General features: G+C 36.0%; 2 protein-coding genes across 5 annotated transcripts in view; one reads left to right on the top strand and one right to left on the bottom strand.

Moving 5' to 3' along the window:
* The window catches only part of LOC112058310 (anoctamin-1), a 50,898-nt gene extending 45,284 nt beyond the window's left edge, over positions 1-5,614 (bottom strand). For 3 of the 4 annotated variants that reach the window (XM_052881309.1, XM_052881306.1, XM_052881307.1), the window contains exon 1: positions 5,063-5,614. In XM_052881309.1, the coding sequence (XP_052737269.1) occupies positions 5,063-5,293 (231 nt within the window). In that variant the 5' untranslated portion in view covers positions 5,294-5,614. The remainder of the gene's footprint in view (positions 1-5,062) is intronic. The other variant, XM_052881308.1, reaches the window with a different exon arrangement.
* A 398-nt stretch (positions 5,615-6,012) lies between these two features.
* LOC112058290 (dolichyl-diphosphooligosaccharide--protein glycosyltransferase subunit STT3A) lies at positions 6,013-18,247 on the top strand. Its single transcript, XM_024099011.2, has 13 exons — positions 6,013-6,259; positions 7,133-7,300; positions 8,758-8,918; positions 9,283-9,480; positions 10,234-10,425; positions 10,969-11,122; positions 11,195-11,272; positions 11,402-11,562; positions 12,052-12,216; positions 12,562-12,750; positions 13,684-13,903; positions 14,668-14,856; positions 16,252-18,247. Exons 1-13 carry the CDS (start codon positions 6,157-6,159, stop codon positions 16,395-16,397), a joined length of 2,124 nt encoding a protein of 707 aa, XP_023954779.2. The 5' UTR covers positions 6,013-6,156; the 3' UTR covers positions 16,398-18,247.
* The last annotated feature ends 64 nt before the right edge of the window (positions 18,248-18,311 follow it).

Below are 18,311 nucleotides of genomic sequence, written 5' to 3'. Positions count from 1 at the left end.
TACACATACATACACTAAACACATACTTATTATACTTTACTTTAATACTTTTTACTTAAACTACATAACACTATTTAAGTACCTACATATCTTAAGATCTACCTGTCTAACAAACAAAATTCAATTTAGAACAAATAAAACTTCATAATGAAGTCGACAACAGCACGCGCACGAACTGTACGGTAGTTAGTGAGACTCAACAATGTAATCAACTATTAAATAAATACAAAATAAACGACTGCAACTCTTTTTATATTCTCACAGTGAATATACGTAGTATTAGACGAAATTTTGACAACCTTCTTGCATTTATTGCTGCGATTGATATAACTATAGACGTCATTGTCCTTACCGAGTGTTGGATGAATGATTGTTTGGTACCTCCGAACCTCAGTAAATATAACTTATTTTACTCTAAGAACCATCTTAATCAAAATGATGGTTTAGTAGTATACACTAGCGTAATCTTCAACTCAATTTGTTATGAGCCTACTATAATGGATGGTAATTGTCTTGTTGTCACATTGAATAATCAATACTCATTGGTATGTTCTTATCGCCCACCGTGCTTTGCTAACCCTAGTAGGTACCTTAACTCCTTGGACGTTATATTGACAAGTATTACGACCAAAAATATTATACTTACAGGCGATATCAATATTGACATTTTAAAAGTATCAGAAAAGCAAACTTCTGATTACCTAAACTTACTAGCCCTACACGGGTTACAGATTGCTGTAGATAAACCTACACGGGTCAAGAGCTGTATCGACCATTTTATGATTAAAACAAACTATACCTGGCAAAGTTTAGTTTTCCCTGAATTGACTGACCATAGCCCCATTCTTCTGTCTATCCAGAGTCCAGACAAATCAAACGTTACTCTTAATAAGTCAACTAAACCTAAAATACGAACTATATATGATTATGATGGTATTCGTAAGGACCTAAATAATACCTCTTGGTCTGACGTCTGTTCTCAACGAGACGTCAACATAATGGCGGACATGCTAGTAAGCAAATTGCAGTTGATAATTGACAACAATACTAAACTAAAAACCATATCACGCAGGAATCAACCCCTTAAACCATGGCTCACTTATGGAGTAGTCAAATGTATAAAAAAACGTGATAAACTTCATAAAAAAGCTAGAAAGTCGCCTAGTAATGTTGAGATACAGTATAAATATAAGCAATACAGGAATATATGTCACAATATTATCAAATCGCTCAAAAAACAATATTATAAAAGTGAACTTGATAATAGCCGGGGTAATCCGAAAAAAACATGGAAGGTTATTAAAGACGTCTGCAATTTAGATAGTAAAAGGACTTTACCTAAAGAATTATTAACAATTGACGTTACACCTGTAAAATCGCTTAACATTGTCAATGATTTCTTCACATCAGTAGGCCAAAACTTAGCAGATAAAACATTGTCACTAATTAAAGAATCAAACTGTAGCTTATCAATGAAAGCTATAAATGACACAGCACCTTTGCACTCGATGGTCTTGCTTCCCACGGATCCCCATGAAGTGTCGGTAGTTATTTCCTCACTGAAACCAGGTAGTGCTGCTGGATGGGATAATATTCAGACCAATATATTAAAGTACTTCCGAGATGCTGTTGCCTATCCTATCTCCTGTTTATGCAACTTAAGTTTCGAAACAGGTTCTTTCCCCGTACGATTTAAAAAGGCAATAATTACACCAGTATATAAATCAGGTGATAAATCTCTACCAACAAACTTCAGACCTATTTCTTTGCTGCCGGTCTTGTCTAAAGTTGTAGAAAAGATCGTAAGTAAGCGACTTAATAATTATCTGGAATCTAATAAATTAATTTCGTGCAATCAATTTGGATTTAGAAACGGCAAGTCTACCGAGGATGCTGTGCTTAAACTTACCACTAAAATTTTGGCAGATTTGGATAGTAGTAAGAAATGCATGGGGGTATTTATTGACCTGCAAAAGGCTTTCGATACCGTTTCTATTCCTATTCTGCTAGCTCGTCTACAAAACGTCGGAATTCGAGGTGTTGCTTTTGACTGGTTTCAAGACTACCTGACTGATCGGCAGCAATATGTAAGGGTTGATGAATTTTCCAGTTCTACTAGTTGTTGTAAATATGGTGTTCCACAGGGTAGCACACTTGGTCCGATTTTATTTTTGATATATGTGAATGAACTCAGTGACATGAAATTTCCAGGGTCAGAAATATTCATGTTTGCTGATGATACCGTGCTACTGGTTAGTGGTAAGTCCTGGGATGAAATTAAGCGAACTGCAGAGGTGAATCTCTCGATATTAACTAAATGGCTTGAAGATAGCTTGTTAACATTAAATGTTGATAAAACGAAATTCATTTGTTTCAGTAAAACGCAAGTCACGTCTCCCAGTACTAACTTTAATATAACTATCCATGGATACCCATGCAACAGATCATCAAACAATATGCTGGGCAGTTCTTGTTGTTGCAAGCTATTGTGCAGAGTAGAAAATATTAAATATCTTGGTGTCAATATAGATAGCAATTTGAAATGGGATGTCCATGCAGGTGTGCTATCTAAACGTGTTCGTCGATTAATTTATGTATTTAAAAGCTTAAGAGATGTTGCAGACAAAAACACCATTCTATTAACTTATAAAGCACTATGTCATTGTTTACTGAATTACTGTATTCTTGTTTGGGGTGCTATGTCGAAAACATATATGTTACAAATCGAGAGATCCCAACGTGCCGTTCTTAAAGTATGTTTATCCTTGCCGTTTCGCCATCCAACTTCTGATCTATATAAACAAGCTAAAGTTCTGAGTGTTAGAAAGACATTTGTCTGTCAAAGCCTACGTTTGTATCATCGTGAATTGGTTCCTTTAATCCCTATAACTTCTTCTAGAAGAAATACATGCCCTAGACCATTAGTTGCAAGCTGTTTTGCTCGTAAACAATACCTATATATTGCTCCACGTATTTATAACTTATTACAAAAAAATAAACTCAGTATCAGAAAATTAGGTAATCATGCTTTTAAGACGTACATATTTAACTGGTTAATTGATTGCGATTACAACTATGTCGAAAATCTAATCGTTCAACATATTCTTTAAACTCGAACACATGAGGATACTTTTCTTAGCAAGCGCGTTCATACTTAATTAAACACACACTCGCATATACACCCACACACACACACACGCACCCACACAAACACACACACACACACACACACACACACACACACACAAACACAACCACATAAAAATTTATTTATTTGTGTTTGATCTTGTTTTACGAATACACCTTTCTTGTTTTGCCTACTACAGATTATCTTAATTAAGTAACAGATTATCAAAAAGTAACACTAATGGGAATCCACTGGCTCCCAAGATACAGTTACAGCTAGTTTGGGAGCCAGGGATCTACTCTTTTATTGTATTAGAAATTTGTTACTGTGTGATTAATAAATAATTTTTATTTTTTTTTTTATTATACCGGCGGCTGCCGTAGTATCCTCCAGCGTGCTCTATTCCACTAGAAAAGATTCCATTAACAGAGGCGTCGCATGCCAACGGCAGCCGTAGTATCCTCCAGCGTGCTCTATTCCACTAGAAAAGATTCCATTGACAGAGGCGGCGTATACCGGCGGCTGGCTTAATATCCTCCAGCGTGCTCTATTCCACTAGAAAATTTTGTTTTGACAGAGGCGGCGCAAACCGGCGGCTGCCGTAATATCCTCCAGTGTGCTTAACTAGCAAAGTATTTTTTACGCGACGCTCCGAATTGACAGACAATGTCAATTCAGATTTTTTAAAATATACTCCTATACAAGGTAAAATGGATAAACGGTGGTTACACTATCTCATTAATACCATGCAAAAGATGCAGCTACAGCATTGAAAATAGTGATTTAAAATCGAAAAATTTTATAAATCTAAAAAAAAAAATAGTTTGGTCACCCTAGGGATTAATAGAGAACTGTTCAAATTAGTTTTAGACAATTAGATGATGTATTGTTTGTGTTTTATCCATTAATTATGGGACACCCTGAACATACTTTATTTAGGTTGGCTAAGTAAGTGATTGAAGTTTATATGAACTGTAATTAACAACACTCTTATTGATGTATCAAACACAGCATAAAATTAAGTAAACAATGGCAGTAAGCAGAGGCATGACATCATCTCAGTCACCTCTGCCAATATTGATTTACTTAAATTAGAATATTCAATACCCAAGTTCAGTGACAAATTGTAAATTTTAATAACTGTCTGGTTAAAGATTTACCACATGAATCACACAAGGAAGAGAGCTTACTTTATGTAAATATGTAAAGAGAATCATACAGACTTATGTCTATGTGTGTACAATAGAAACAAACTTTGACAAACCAGTGTCTTGGTAGTGAACCATTGTCACAGGCAAAATTGCATACTTTGCAACATCGTCGCAATGTAGCTTGTCAGTCGGTTTTTTACCAGATGAATGTGCTCAAGAACTTCACCATCTACTACCTCCTTCTCCTTTCTACAAGAGAACAGCAAGACGTTGTGAACGGAAGCATCATACATTGTGGATGTCCAGGCAACTCGAATGAAACAATTTGCATCAACATTTGGAATGCCTTGCCGGTGTCAGTGTTTCCTGACACCTTCCACGTAGGGTCACCCAAATAAGTAGGGTTAGATATTATTCCACCTAATTCCCACAGCATGACACATAGGTTCACTGATATTTCCTGTTAAACCAGTAGCCTTGAATGAATATTAAAACTATAGTATCCCAATTATGGCCTATATTACTTAGCAACAATATTTTTGAGTGGATAGATCTAGATACAGACTATAAAACTTTGTTTTAAGAACACCACATCCCACATAGAGTAGCAATTTTCGAAGATGAAAATTGTTTGTCAAAATTAAGGTGGCATGCTCACAGCAGCAGCAGTTTGTAAGGCTAGGATCTGATAGTTTAGTTAAGCAAGAAAACTTTTTATACAAAAGAAAATTTAATATAATACTACTTATTGAACGTAAACCTATGTAGATTATATTTTACTTACTTCCTGTAATTCTCCAACTCCATCGTGGAATAGCTGTTGGAACGCAAACTCATTGCGTTGTTCATCAGACAAAAACGATTCCGCTTCCGCTGAGTCTGAAGGCCTGTGGTGTAGTTTCACGCTCCCAGCAAAGATAGGTGTCGCTATCTTGGGTGTAAATACATTTTCTTCTGGCTTTTCTAACAGAGGCTTTGGGACATCTTCTTCGAGAGATGGGTCTCCGCTAGACATCACATAAAACGCACAAAACAACACAAGCCTTGACTAAATACAGTATTGCTGAGATTCAGATTTAGATCTCTGTACGATTCGTCATCAGACACGGCCAAAGACACTTCTCGTTTATAGTTTAATACACACAAAATACATGCTATTTTATGAAAAACTCAGTCTTGGTTATATTACTGAAACACAGGCGAGGCAAACAGTTATGACTAGACTCTCGAAATCACCTCAAATTGAAAACGATTGTTCGTGTGTTCGTAATTTTTAGATCTAAATTTTTTTAACAAATTTTAGACCTTTGAAGTTTGAGTTTGGTACCGCCTGGCATTGACATTTGACATTGAAAGCTAAATGACAAAGCAACGTCAGCTAGGCTGACAGGCGACGCCATAGATATACGTGATTTTAGTAAGAGTATTTGTAGACAAACTAGTCTGTAGCGTGACAAATAGTCCATAAGGCTAGCCACACACAATCAAGTTTACCGTCAAGTGGATGTAGGTAGTGAAAAAAAATTTGATACAGCAGGAGTTACGCGCAACAAACACATTTGCAAGAAATTTCATTTCATTGTAAATAAAATACTTACCAATTCGTGGCATTATATTCGTACAGCGCTTTTTATGCATGGTTTGGCATGGGCTATCCGGTGGCTAGTCATTTATTTACATATAGCAACACTATATGCCACGCCGCTGTCTATCTGTCATCAACTGTCATGTCAAGTCAAGTTCAAGATTTTGCTTTGCTTGATTGCTTGCTTCGGCAAAAGCAAAAATAGGTTGCCGGCTTTAATATTCGTGAACCCTTCTCAATCAATTGTTTCTATTAATGTGATTACACTCATATCTAAAAGAAAATCAAGCAAGATGACTGTGGAAACGCAGAGTAAGGCGAGACTCTCGCAACTTACATCTGATAAACAACTTACATTTATAAAATTGGCTGTTTTATCAATGGCAGCGATTTTATGTGAGTAAATGACGCTGAATTATGTTCATACTCCTATTATCCTTTACAGCAACAAAGTGTTTATTGATGACAACAAAATCAAAGCAGGGGTGTATGTTTATCGTTTAGATTACGTGGTTGTATCCTACTCGATGTGAATGGCGACAACCATGCTGCCACTAACCATTTTTATCTATTACTAGCATTTTCCTTCGGTTTGCACTAAATCATTTTGGCCCACAATTCATTTACACTTTGTAAAATATTATTTTTTCTCATTCATTTACTTATTTATTCTATTTTTAATTTTTAACAATGTTTATAAAATACTAGTAAAACGTACAAAAAACCAGCTCTCGTGTTGCGGGACATTCTGGGTGCCCAAGCACAGAGCAGAACTTTAGTGTGACGAAGCTACTCACAATATGCACTCATAAGAATCACTGTCTTCTGTATCAGACCCTGATCCATCATCCAACAGTTAAGCGAAAACTTCTTAAGGTGATGGTCAAACTTTACCACAATGCTACACGACCATTGACTTCAATCTGCCCAGCCGGGGATCGAACCCAGGACCTCCGTCTTGTAAATCCACCGCGCATACCACTGCGCCACGGAGGCCGTCAAACTGACTGACTGAAACAACTAATAGAAATAGTTAACTCAACCTTCCACATACTATTTAGTTTTCAGCTATATACAGATTATCATCAAGTGGAACAGTAATACCAACAAATATTGCAGATATATTACTTAATATATCTGCAATATATCTTATATTGCCCACAACTCAATATCTGATTTAAAAACAACATCTTAAAAGTTATTTATGATCTATGATATATATATATATGATATATGATGATATGACGATAATAATTGATATTTTTTCAGCATTTGCAACACGTCTATTCTCTGTTCTGCGTTTTGAGAGTGTGATACACGAGTTTGATCCGTACTTCAACTACAGAACAACACGTTACCTCACGGAGGAAGGGTTCTATAACTTCCACAACTGGTTTGATGACAGAGCATGGTATCCCCTGGGACGTATCATTGGTGGTGAGTTATTTTGCCTACTTCAAGATTATGTAATGACTAGCAGACGTCTGCTACTTTGTATGTGTAGCGCTTTGCAGAAACCCTAGATTTATGTGTGATAAAAATTAGCCACTATGTAGCTGAATAATAACCTTTTCTATGTTCCAGTGGAAATTCAATTAAAATTAGTAGTAGTAGTTAAACAGACACAAAAATTTTAAAAATAACTGTAAGAACTTGGAAATCACAGTTATTTTCAAATCACAGACAAACACTTGAATTTTATTTAAATGTATTGATGAATTTATAAAGATTATTCTTAGATGGATTTCAGCAACTTAGAAAAATATCCCAGCATGCATTGTTTTTTTTATTTTTTTATTTAACTTAAAGGGATTATGTTATATTTAAATTAAAACTTACAGGTGATTTTAATTTTTCCTACTCTTTAATTTCCAGCAGCTTTAATTGCAAATATTTCAACCAATTTTTATTGAATGAGGAAGATAGCAAATATTTAAAAAAAAGTTAGTAAAGTATGCAATGTACATGCTCAATCATCATCCTCATCATCATATTTCCCCATGAACGTCCACTGCAGGACATAGGCCTTTTGTGGAGACTTCCAAACATCATGATCCTGAGCCGCTGCCTCCTTCAAATCCCTGCGACTCAATTGCTTTCATCAGTCCACCTGGTGGAGGGTCAACCAACACTGCACTTTGTAATGTGGGGTCGCCATTCCAGCACCTATAAAATAATTGTATAATGTTACTTAGTGTTGCTTATGTATCTACATAGTTTTTGTTTATCAACATTTATCAAAAGGTGTAATCTTTATCTTTTAATAACTGTCATAAATTGTAATGAGCTTACAAAAAGTCTTCAGGTTTATGAGTTTTATACTAATAACAAAATTTGGTTATAAAGGAATACTCAGCTAGATTAGAATACAGTTACACCAGCAGATTCCCTGTATTTTCACCTGTGTAGTTACTGTTCCTGTGGGATACTATGAGCCTATAACACTCACAAATAATGTGATAGCATTGCTATCAGTAAAGAAAGTTTCAAAATTTGTTTAAGATCCAGAGATTACCCCCTACAATCTCACAAACTTTACCTTTATAATATTTGTATAAATTACTGTTTAATTTTTTTTATATATACTTTACAAGTTAGTCCTTGAGTACAATCTCAACTGATGATAAGTGATGATGCAATCTAAGATAGAAGCGGGCTAACTTGTTAGGGGGAGGATGAAAATCCACACCCTTTTCGGTTTCTACACGGCATTGTACCGGAACGCGGAAGTGCTAGGTGGTACGTCATTGCCGGTAGAGTGGTAACTAGCCACGGCCGAAGCCTCCCAGACCAAAAAACCAGACCTGGACCAATTAAGAAAATCTTCATCTTTCTTCATCCAGCGGGAGATCCTTTATTTTTTTTTAATGTCATTTACACTTGTATTCTTCCAGGTACTATATACCCTGGCCTCATGGTCACCTCAGCCACACTTTACAACATAATGCAGTTCCTCAATATAACAATAGACATTAGGAATGTGTGTGTGTTCCTTGCGCCATTCTTCTCCTCTCTCACTACTATTGTAACTTACTTACTTACTAAGGAATTGAAGGTGAGGGATTGATGTATTAATGTATAAATTTTATAGACTTTTCCAAATTGTGTACAATATTTATGTCATAAATGCTATAGAATGTGATTTATATATTTGCTCTGTTATTAAACATGAAACACAAACAGCTTTACTTATTCAAATGAATTTTGCCACTCAAAAAAAAATAACTTTATTAATGCACTATGCCAATTTGTGGAATTTCTATTAAATCTAAAATAACCAAATGGATTTTCATTTTATTTAAAAAAAGATAGATAATTATTAGCTTGCTTAATTTAGGAAAATGAAATGAGCATTTGAGGTAAGATTATTAAAAAAAATAATGTGTCCTGTTTTTGTTACTAACTAATATTGTCTTCAGGATGAAGGTGCAGGTCTGGTGGCAGCTGCAATGATAGCAATAGTCCCTGGCTATATAAGTCGTTCAGTAGCGGGGAGTTACGACAATGAAGGCATTGCTATATTCTGTATGCTGCTCACTTACTATTTCTGGATTAAAGCCGTCAACACTGGCACTATCCTGTGGGGGACTTTGACAGCACTTGCTTACTTCTACATGGTGGGTTATGAATACTTAAAGAAATGTAATTTACTATTTCTTCACAAAATCAAGATAAAGAAATTAATTTTTACTGTCTTTTGACAATTGTTTCTGTTAACTGAATGGACTTTTTTGCTCTTGAGATCTTCTCAATGAAAAGTCAATTACAAAAATGTATTTTTTTCAAAGTAATGCAAATTCGTGTGGAATTTCGTTAATTCATTTTGCACTATCTATATGACTATGTAGGAAGTACAAAACATTTTTTTTTCTGTACAATTTGAGAGGTTTAAATTTTTGTATGATTTAAAATGGCACTGACCTGATTTATTGTATTAACAGTAGAGATTTGACTTTTTTGTGCTATTTATTTTATTATAATACAAAATTGATTGGCTAATACTAATACTTATTAAGTATAATCTTGTGTTATTTGTACAATGATTTTGAGTCAATCATAGATCAATAAGATGAAAGCTTCACCAAGCATGTTGCAATCTGTAACTAGCTTGTTTTGCTCTTTCATACAAAAAACTCTCATTGCATTTAAATTAAATCATTTTGATGATGATGTGTAATTGATTTTCATTTCTTTTTATTTTAGTTGCCCCTTTACTACAATATACAATCATTATTTATGTAGTGAAAAAGCATATAAAGAAAGTGACGTTTACCTACTCTAAAACAAGATTTTGTTTTTTTGATACTTATTTTTCTGTTTTCCCGTCTTTCCGAGTCTTTACCTTTTTTACTTAAAAATTTTTCTGATAGGTATCGTCATGGGGTGGTTACGTGTTCCTAATCAACCTTATCCCTCTCCACGTGCTGGCCCTGATGATGCTGGGACGGTTCTCAGCGCGTGTGTATGTGGCGTATAGCACGCTGTACTGTGTGGGCACCATACTGTCCATGCAGATCTCGTTTGTTGGCTTCCAACCTGTACAGAGCTCTGAACATATGCTGGTAAGTGAAAATATATTATCCCACTTCTGAAACTGAAAAATCTGTGATACTTAAAATTATGAATCAGTGTACATTGATCCCACTTCTGTACCTTTACTTAAAGATTTAAAGACATTTTTTAATAATTTAAAAGTAGTATAATGTCCTTGACAATGATATGGTCTTGACAAAATCAGGTCAATTAACACTAGTTAATTGACCTGATTTTTAATTATTATTTTTATTTATTATACTATAATCTTACCAGCTATAGAGTGATCTTGTGATCCTTATGGTAATGTGAAATTACAAAGAGCTTATGATTCACACTCCTTTGACTACAATTCTTACTTACTGAAATTCTGAGTGAGAAACCTAAAAAGTCTCAAAAATAATATCAAACCCAAGTACAGCAAAACAAAATTCTAATAATGTGGGTTCTTTTTTAAACATGGATAAATCCTCTTAAAAGCTCCTACCGACCAAAACCCCACAAAGTTTCATATTAAATACTCTCCATCTCAGTTTACTGTTCCTTTTTTGTGATGTTTTATGTTTTTCTAGGCTTTAGGCACATTTGGTCTGTGCCAACTGTATGCATTCACGCAGTACCTGCGCTACCATCTTTCTCCAGCAAACTTCGAGCTTCTATTTAAAGCACTTCTGACTACATTGCTGGCAACATTAGGAACTGCTATCGTCGTGCTTACCGTGACAGGTAAAACTGGACCATTCACCATGAAACTTTAGTTATAAGTACAATGGTTCTAATGATTTACTTTAATTTCAGGTAAAATTTCACCCTGGACGGGCAGATTCTACTCTCTGTTGGACCCTTCATATGCCAAAAATAACATTCCTATTATTGGTGAGCATGTTATTTTTATTTTGTTAGTAGTTATTAAAAAGAGAGCCAAATATCCATACATATTCACTAGTTATATATATATTATTTCTTGTTATTAAATTTGTTTCTAAAGAAGTTTTCTTTGTATAGCGTCGGTGTCTGAGCATCAGCCGACTTCGTGGTCGTCGTTCTACTTCGACTTGCAAGTACTGGTGTTCCTGTTCCCGGCCGGGCTCTACTTCTGCTTTGCCAAGCTCACTGACGCAAATATCTTCATCATCCTCTATGGCGTACTGAGCATTTACTTCGCTGTGAGTTACAATTGTGTTTTGTCACTATAGTTTATTTTAAAAAACACTTTACAAAGTATATTTTAAAGGCATCTTCTGTAGTGATTAGTCAATTTGTTCCTTTGTATAACAATTAATAAGGTGAGACGACCTTAAACCGCCCTGTTTACCCCAAAACATCCAATTGCATTAAAATGAAACAATAAAATATTCCTTTCTGAATTTGTTTAAATTTCTACATAATTCGATTATTTCTATTTGAGTTTGTTTGTAATTGTTTATAAGTTTACAAACAACAAAAACACCCAAATAATTTTTACTTACAGTTGATATTAAAATTGTTGATGAAGATGATGACAAAAGCGAAGCTAGAGTGTGTCGAGCAGATGTTGAGCAAACTCCATCTGCTCCGCACCATGATCCCAACACTTTGATCGCTGATTGCCTTACAGCCAAATCCTCCCACACATATTCTGAGGGTATATTCACATTAGGGTGTTTAATTTCCAGGGTGTGATGGTACGTCTGATGTTGGTGCTCGCGCCTGTTATGTGCATTGTCTCTGGTGTAGCTGCCTCGAGCTTACTAAGCCTCCATGTGAAGGATATTGAGCCTAAAGTTGAGAAACATGATAAGAAGAAGAAACACGAAAATAATCTGGTGTTCAGATCTGAGGTGAGTATTGCTAGATCATTTCCCTCATCCTATGCCTATTACCTTAGTACCATATTTTAAGAATGTGTTGATAGAATCCTATAGAACAGTTTACCTCTTGTCATAATCTGTTCTTTACTATTAAATACTCTAACAGGCTTCATTTCAAATGTATCTTAACTAACAGCAACTTTTTGAATCCTTTATTAATAGTTTATTCTAAAAGAATCAAGTTTGTTTCTATCAATATTATGTTCTGAATTGCTGGTTCAGTGGTTAGCATATAGTCCTGGTATTTTTATAGCAATTAAATAAATGAGGCGACGTCAACCCGCCCTGTTTACCCCAATGCAAACGTTTGTATAGGTGGGCGCGCTGTTCGTGTGCGTGCTGGGCTGCCTGCTGGTGTCGTACGTGTTCCACTGCACGTGGGTGACGTCAGAAGCGTACTCGTCGCCGTCCATCGTGCTGTCGGCGCGCGCGCACGACGGCGCACGGATCATTTTCGATGACTTCCGTGAGGCCTACACGTGGCTCAAGATGAACACCCCTGATGTATGTATCTATGTATCTATCTAATAATCTAAGCATTACATTCAAATCATCTACACATAATCTATGTATCACATTCATATCATTGATTAACTGAATGTTACGTTTAAACTGTCAAAGCAAAATTGGCCAGTTTTTAAGTTCAATTTTCTACATAATTCTGCGTCCTTTTATTATAAGAAGTCAATGTATTTGTCGGCGAGTGAGTTATTTGATCGGTTAGCAAAATCTACGTTTTTTATTGCGATAATTTTAGAATCAGGTTTTCATGTAATTGCGATTTAATTATTTACTTTTTATATAAATAAGACTGTAAAAGGTTGATAACGTGATTTTCGTCTAATAGCATTGCGTCCAAAATGGCGCGTAGCCAGTACGCTGGACAGGTACAGGGGAACCTTCCCCCACTGTAGTCTGCTAGTTGAGCAGCTGAATTGTAATCGCGTCTTTGAAAAGGATAGTCGTCTTCCATTTGTTAAGCATAGTGAAATAGTAAGTGAGAGTGAGTGAGTTATCGTCCGGTCTGGTTAGTATTGCATTGTTAGTTACTTGGTTGGGAGCCAACACAAGCGGTGAAGGGGAGCGTTAACATGTTGTAAAGGGACCTCTCAACCCTACTGGAATCGGTTGCAAGTCTGAGATCCGCTGGTGGCTGACTACTTGTCATATGCTAGTTAATCTTGGTTTACATCTGATAGTATCAGCGCTGTACTTGATCAATATTGCAGTTAGAGGGTAGAAATGTAGTAGTAAGTTAAATGATCGATTTGGTGATGATTGATAGTGTTACATTGTGTATCTGCCATCCTTGACACGTAAAGCTTAAACCTGCTCTTAGACTACGGCTTCTCCGTTATCAGAAGTGGAATTTAGTCTGCTCCGCCGACATATTCACTATATAAAAAGCAGATTATCTGATTATATGATTATTTGCAGAATTCAAAAGTGATGTCATGGTGGGACTACGGGTACCAGATAACAGCGATGGCGAATCGGACGGTGCTGGTGGACAACAACACGTGGAACAATACACACATCTCGCGCGTGGGCCAGGCCATGGCGTCCAGTGAGGAGCGCGCCTACGAGATCATGCGCGAACTCGACGTGGACTACGTGCTCGTCATATTCGGCGGACTCGTCGGATACTCCTCCGATGGTAGGTTAACCAACATGTCATCATATCAGCCAATGGACGTCCACTCAGGACATGGGCCTTTTGTAGGGACTTTCAAATATCACGATCCTGAGCCGTCTGCATCCAGTGACTGCGACTTGCTTGATGTTATCTGTCAACATAGTGAGGTTTTCACCAACACTGCACTTTTTAGTTTCGAGAGGACATTGCAGCACTTTGGGACGCCAACATCTATTGGCTCTACGAACTATTCCGCCCATTGCTACTTTAGTTTCGCGAATCATTGAGTTATGTCAGTTACTTTCTGATTTATAATCGGAACACGGCTTGTTCCATTGTTCGCTGTGAGACTCTTATGAGGCCTTATCACTAGCAACATGCATTGTTCGAAGACTTCTTTCTTCAGGTACTTGAATCTTGGATGAAACCGCAAAGTTTCCTGAATACCTCCCAGCCGAGTTGAATTCAGCAGTTCACCTCTTTCTCGAAATTGGGCTCACCTAACTGGAATATCATAATAGAGATATGACAAAACTGAGGTGAACAAAAGCGGCTAATTGTCTTAATTTTATTGAGTCGTATAGAAGACAACGAAAATTATTTAAAAAATAATACTTAAATATTTTATACAATGTCGAGTACATAAATATATAATGTAAGTAAACACAAAATTGTGCATGTGTGCACCCAGTGGAGTTGCTAAATCGGATCACTTTTTGCGATAATTTCGTAGGCACGAAACTTGTCTATAGTTAAGTCGTTGTATAATACGCTATATTCCGCAGACATCAACAAGTTCCTGTGGATGGTGCGCATCGGCGGCAGCACGGACCGCGGCGCGCACATCAAGGAGGCGGACTACTACACCGGCTCGGGCGAGTTCCGCGTCGACGCGCACGGCTCGCCCACGCTGCTCAACTGCCTCATGTACAAGATGAGCTACTACAAGTTCGGCCTCGTCTACACTGAGGGAGGTGAGTGCTGCAATCAAATATTAAGTAAGTGTGTGACGGACTGTAAGGAAGTGCTAAGCTCAGTGCAGACTCCGCCACACCCGAAAGTTCCTGAAGCCAGCTACTGGCGCACACTACCTCGGACTCTTAGGCATGAAGCCAATATCATATGAGCGGGGACCTTTCGTCTCGCTAACAATGTCTTGCTGTAGCGTTATCCATACAAATATTATTGTTTATTAATTATTAGCGTATCCACATTAATATTGAGTTCGTAGATTATCCATAAGTTTATAACGTACCAAAATGTAACCCGACATGTGGCCTGCACAATTCACATGTGGCGTGCAGGCCATACTAACAATTAACAACTTAAGAACACATTACTAACCCAATGTATTTGGTAATATTAACTATTAAGGCAGTTGAACAGTAAACGGCGATCGATAAACACGCTTTTCTTTGCCACCTTACCTTCTTACCACACGCGGCAAATTGCGACCAGTAAGGATGCTCCGGCGTGGCTCTTGCGGTTTTGCTAAACCAGTTGCTCAAAGGAAGGTACGCTATGATGAACGTAACCGAATTTCCGAGCGACAGCGTCGTGTGCTCGTACACAACTTCTTTCCCTTTCTAATTTAGATACATTTTCCACACAAGGGACTCAATTATAAATTTTCGCACTGATTTTCAGCTGCAAAGAAAACATTTCTGTGCTAGTCTTTTGAGGAATTTATCGGTTATTTATTGTTTCATAATATGGCGAATTCTTTACAGAACTACCACTACCAACTGTGATGCAAATAAATGAATGGGTAGTTGACTCGTAACTAATTATATGTATATTAATATAAACAATATTCATTTCGTGTAGTACATGGAATATGGGTACGAAAAATATCGATATAAATGAATAAAAGTTAAGGATTTGTTATAAAACTTAATTTAAATATCACGTTTTTTTTTTTTCAAATTTTCCAAACGGCAAAAAGGCTATCGTCCGTTGGCGTCACTAACACACTTGATGATACGTCAAACTAATTTTGTCAAACGCTCCTATTATTTTTGTCAAGCGCTCCGTTTGTAAGGGATTTGTTATAGTGCCTATAGCCGACAGGCGTTTTATTATCAACAGCATATTTAAAATCTAATATTTTCATGTACTCACGTAAATTTTTTTTTAATCTAGCAGAAGGATATTGAACTATTTATAATAATAAAAATAATAATAATAAGCCCTTTATTCTATGTTAAGAAATTACAATATTATATACATTACATTTAACATAGAATGTCTCTTAACATAGTGTGCCTTTCGGCATAGGCCTCCTCCAGTGACTTCCACTGCTATTGAACTATTTAAGACCATTTGAAAAAAGTGTCAACTGACCTATTGAATTTTTTTTCTTCCACCAGGTCGACCTCCCGGCTACGACCGCGTGCGTGGCGCGGAGATCGGCAACAAAGACTTCAACCTGGACGTCCTAGAGGAGGCGTACACCACTGAACATTGGCTGGTCCGCATCTACAAGGTCAAGCCTCTGCCCAACCGGGGGCTTTGAGTAGACCTCCCACCAGCAGAGGGTGGCAGTTCAAAAACACTTGAACTTGTGATGTTTGATATAAACAAAAAGAGGAACAGATTCAGTGATTATAAAAAATGGTGATTTACTTATTAAACTGTTGATTGGCAAGTGTTATTGTGTGTTAACAGTGATAATTCATTTGAAATGAAAATGTTTTAATAGTGAGCGAACAGTCATTCAGTTCACCTGTAGGAAAAACATGTGATCACATGACATGTATCGATAAGAGAAAAAGACTTTGTCGACCAATGAATTTTTGAATGAATGATTACAGTACTAAGTAGTTGATTGCCTGTGGTCTCCACACTAGGTGACCACAAGTGTAGACCAGATAGGATTTCCTTGAATAAATAAAGAGAGTAATATTTCCGATTACATCGCTATTGGTCGACATTTGTCTTATATTGTCTCAAGATATGTCATGGTAAATTAGGCCTACTGATATTAAGTGACAATAGAATAGAAACTCTGTCAATATGTTACGAGCATACAAAGTGCATGTATAGAAATATTCTATTAAAACATCTAGCTGTATAATTCAACAAGGTTAATTGGAAATTATGTATTATAAGTAGAATATCAATAAATTACAAATAAATTGTTAACACTGCCACATTTTTTTATACATTTATCACTACTGTTGAATGTATATTCTGTGCTGACTCTACATCTGTATTGAGTACTATAATTAATTAGCTGATTGCAAAAATATCACTTGATTTTATACATTTATTTAATTGATAACTAAAACATGTACATTCTCGATAAACAAATCAGTTTCAGATGTAGAAAAATTTAGAAACATCTTAACGTGATTTATGTATAAAAAAGGCGACCCGGGTTTACCATAGCAATACTTTGTAAATACAACTAATTACTGAATAATGTAGCAATGAATATCTTAGCGTTCTATAGATTCATAGAGTGGGTACCGGGTCTATATTGTGGCTGAGAAAACTCAGCAGAGCCTGGGATTTGTGATCAGGTAATGTGGTAGGGTTAATGAGTTCCTTTAAGACATGGCTTAAACACTCACCTTCTCTGCTTGTGTTTACAGATTTCTGATATAGATACCTCTAGCTAATCTCTCTACAAACGCCCCTTTTTCACTACTTTGGGGGTTGAATTTTAAAAATTCTTGAATAATTCTTATTTTTTTATGATTTATGAACAAGTTTTTAAAACTGTAACTAAAAATGAAGGACTTTCCATACAAACTTTCAATCCCAATTTTATCTCCTTGGTGGTAGAATTAATCGAAATCCTTTCTTAGCGGATCATCTACCTGCATGCCGAATTTCAGCCTGATCCATTCAGTGGTTTGGGCTATGCGTCGATAGATCACTTTGTCAGTCAGTCAGTCACCTTTGAGTAATATATATTTAGATGACATTCGGTATCAATATTTGATAGGTCATGCGATCAACCTCAAGGCGTTAGCGATTGTAGAAAAAGAATTAATGTGTGACATGGCTGAATTATGGGAAATATAATACTTGTACTTCTAATTTAGCCTACTATGATCTTAGATTACATTAACTATTACACTTTAACATTACATGAGGTAGACATCAAGGATTTGTTATTAAGTTAAATAATCTATTAAAACATAAAAGAAGTTGGTTCCTAGTGGAAATGCTTCGCACAAAGCTAAATTTTGTAATAAAAATACTGTGACATTAAATAATAATTGTTTTCTTTTTTTGTTTGTATCAAATAATCAAGAATGGTTATTTGTCTATATTGAAATGAATGTAAATGAAAGACAATAGGATGTTGTGTTGTATAAATTCATTTTTTTATTTTAATTAAAATTATTATTAACACTACTGTTTTATTACTATCTTACAAGAGACAGTACAGTTAGCCGCTGTTGGTTTTAAAATTTAT

This window comes from Bicyclus anynana, chromosome 4 (assembly GCF_947172395.1).
Source record: "Bicyclus anynana chromosome 4, ilBicAnyn1.1, whole genome shotgun sequence".
In the NCBI taxonomy this organism is placed as follows: Eukaryota; Metazoa; Arthropoda; class Insecta; order Lepidoptera; family Nymphalidae; genus Bicyclus; species Bicyclus anynana.
The sequence above is the reverse complement of the archived record's forward strand: the minus strand, read 5'-3'. Positions and strand labels throughout refer to the sequence as shown.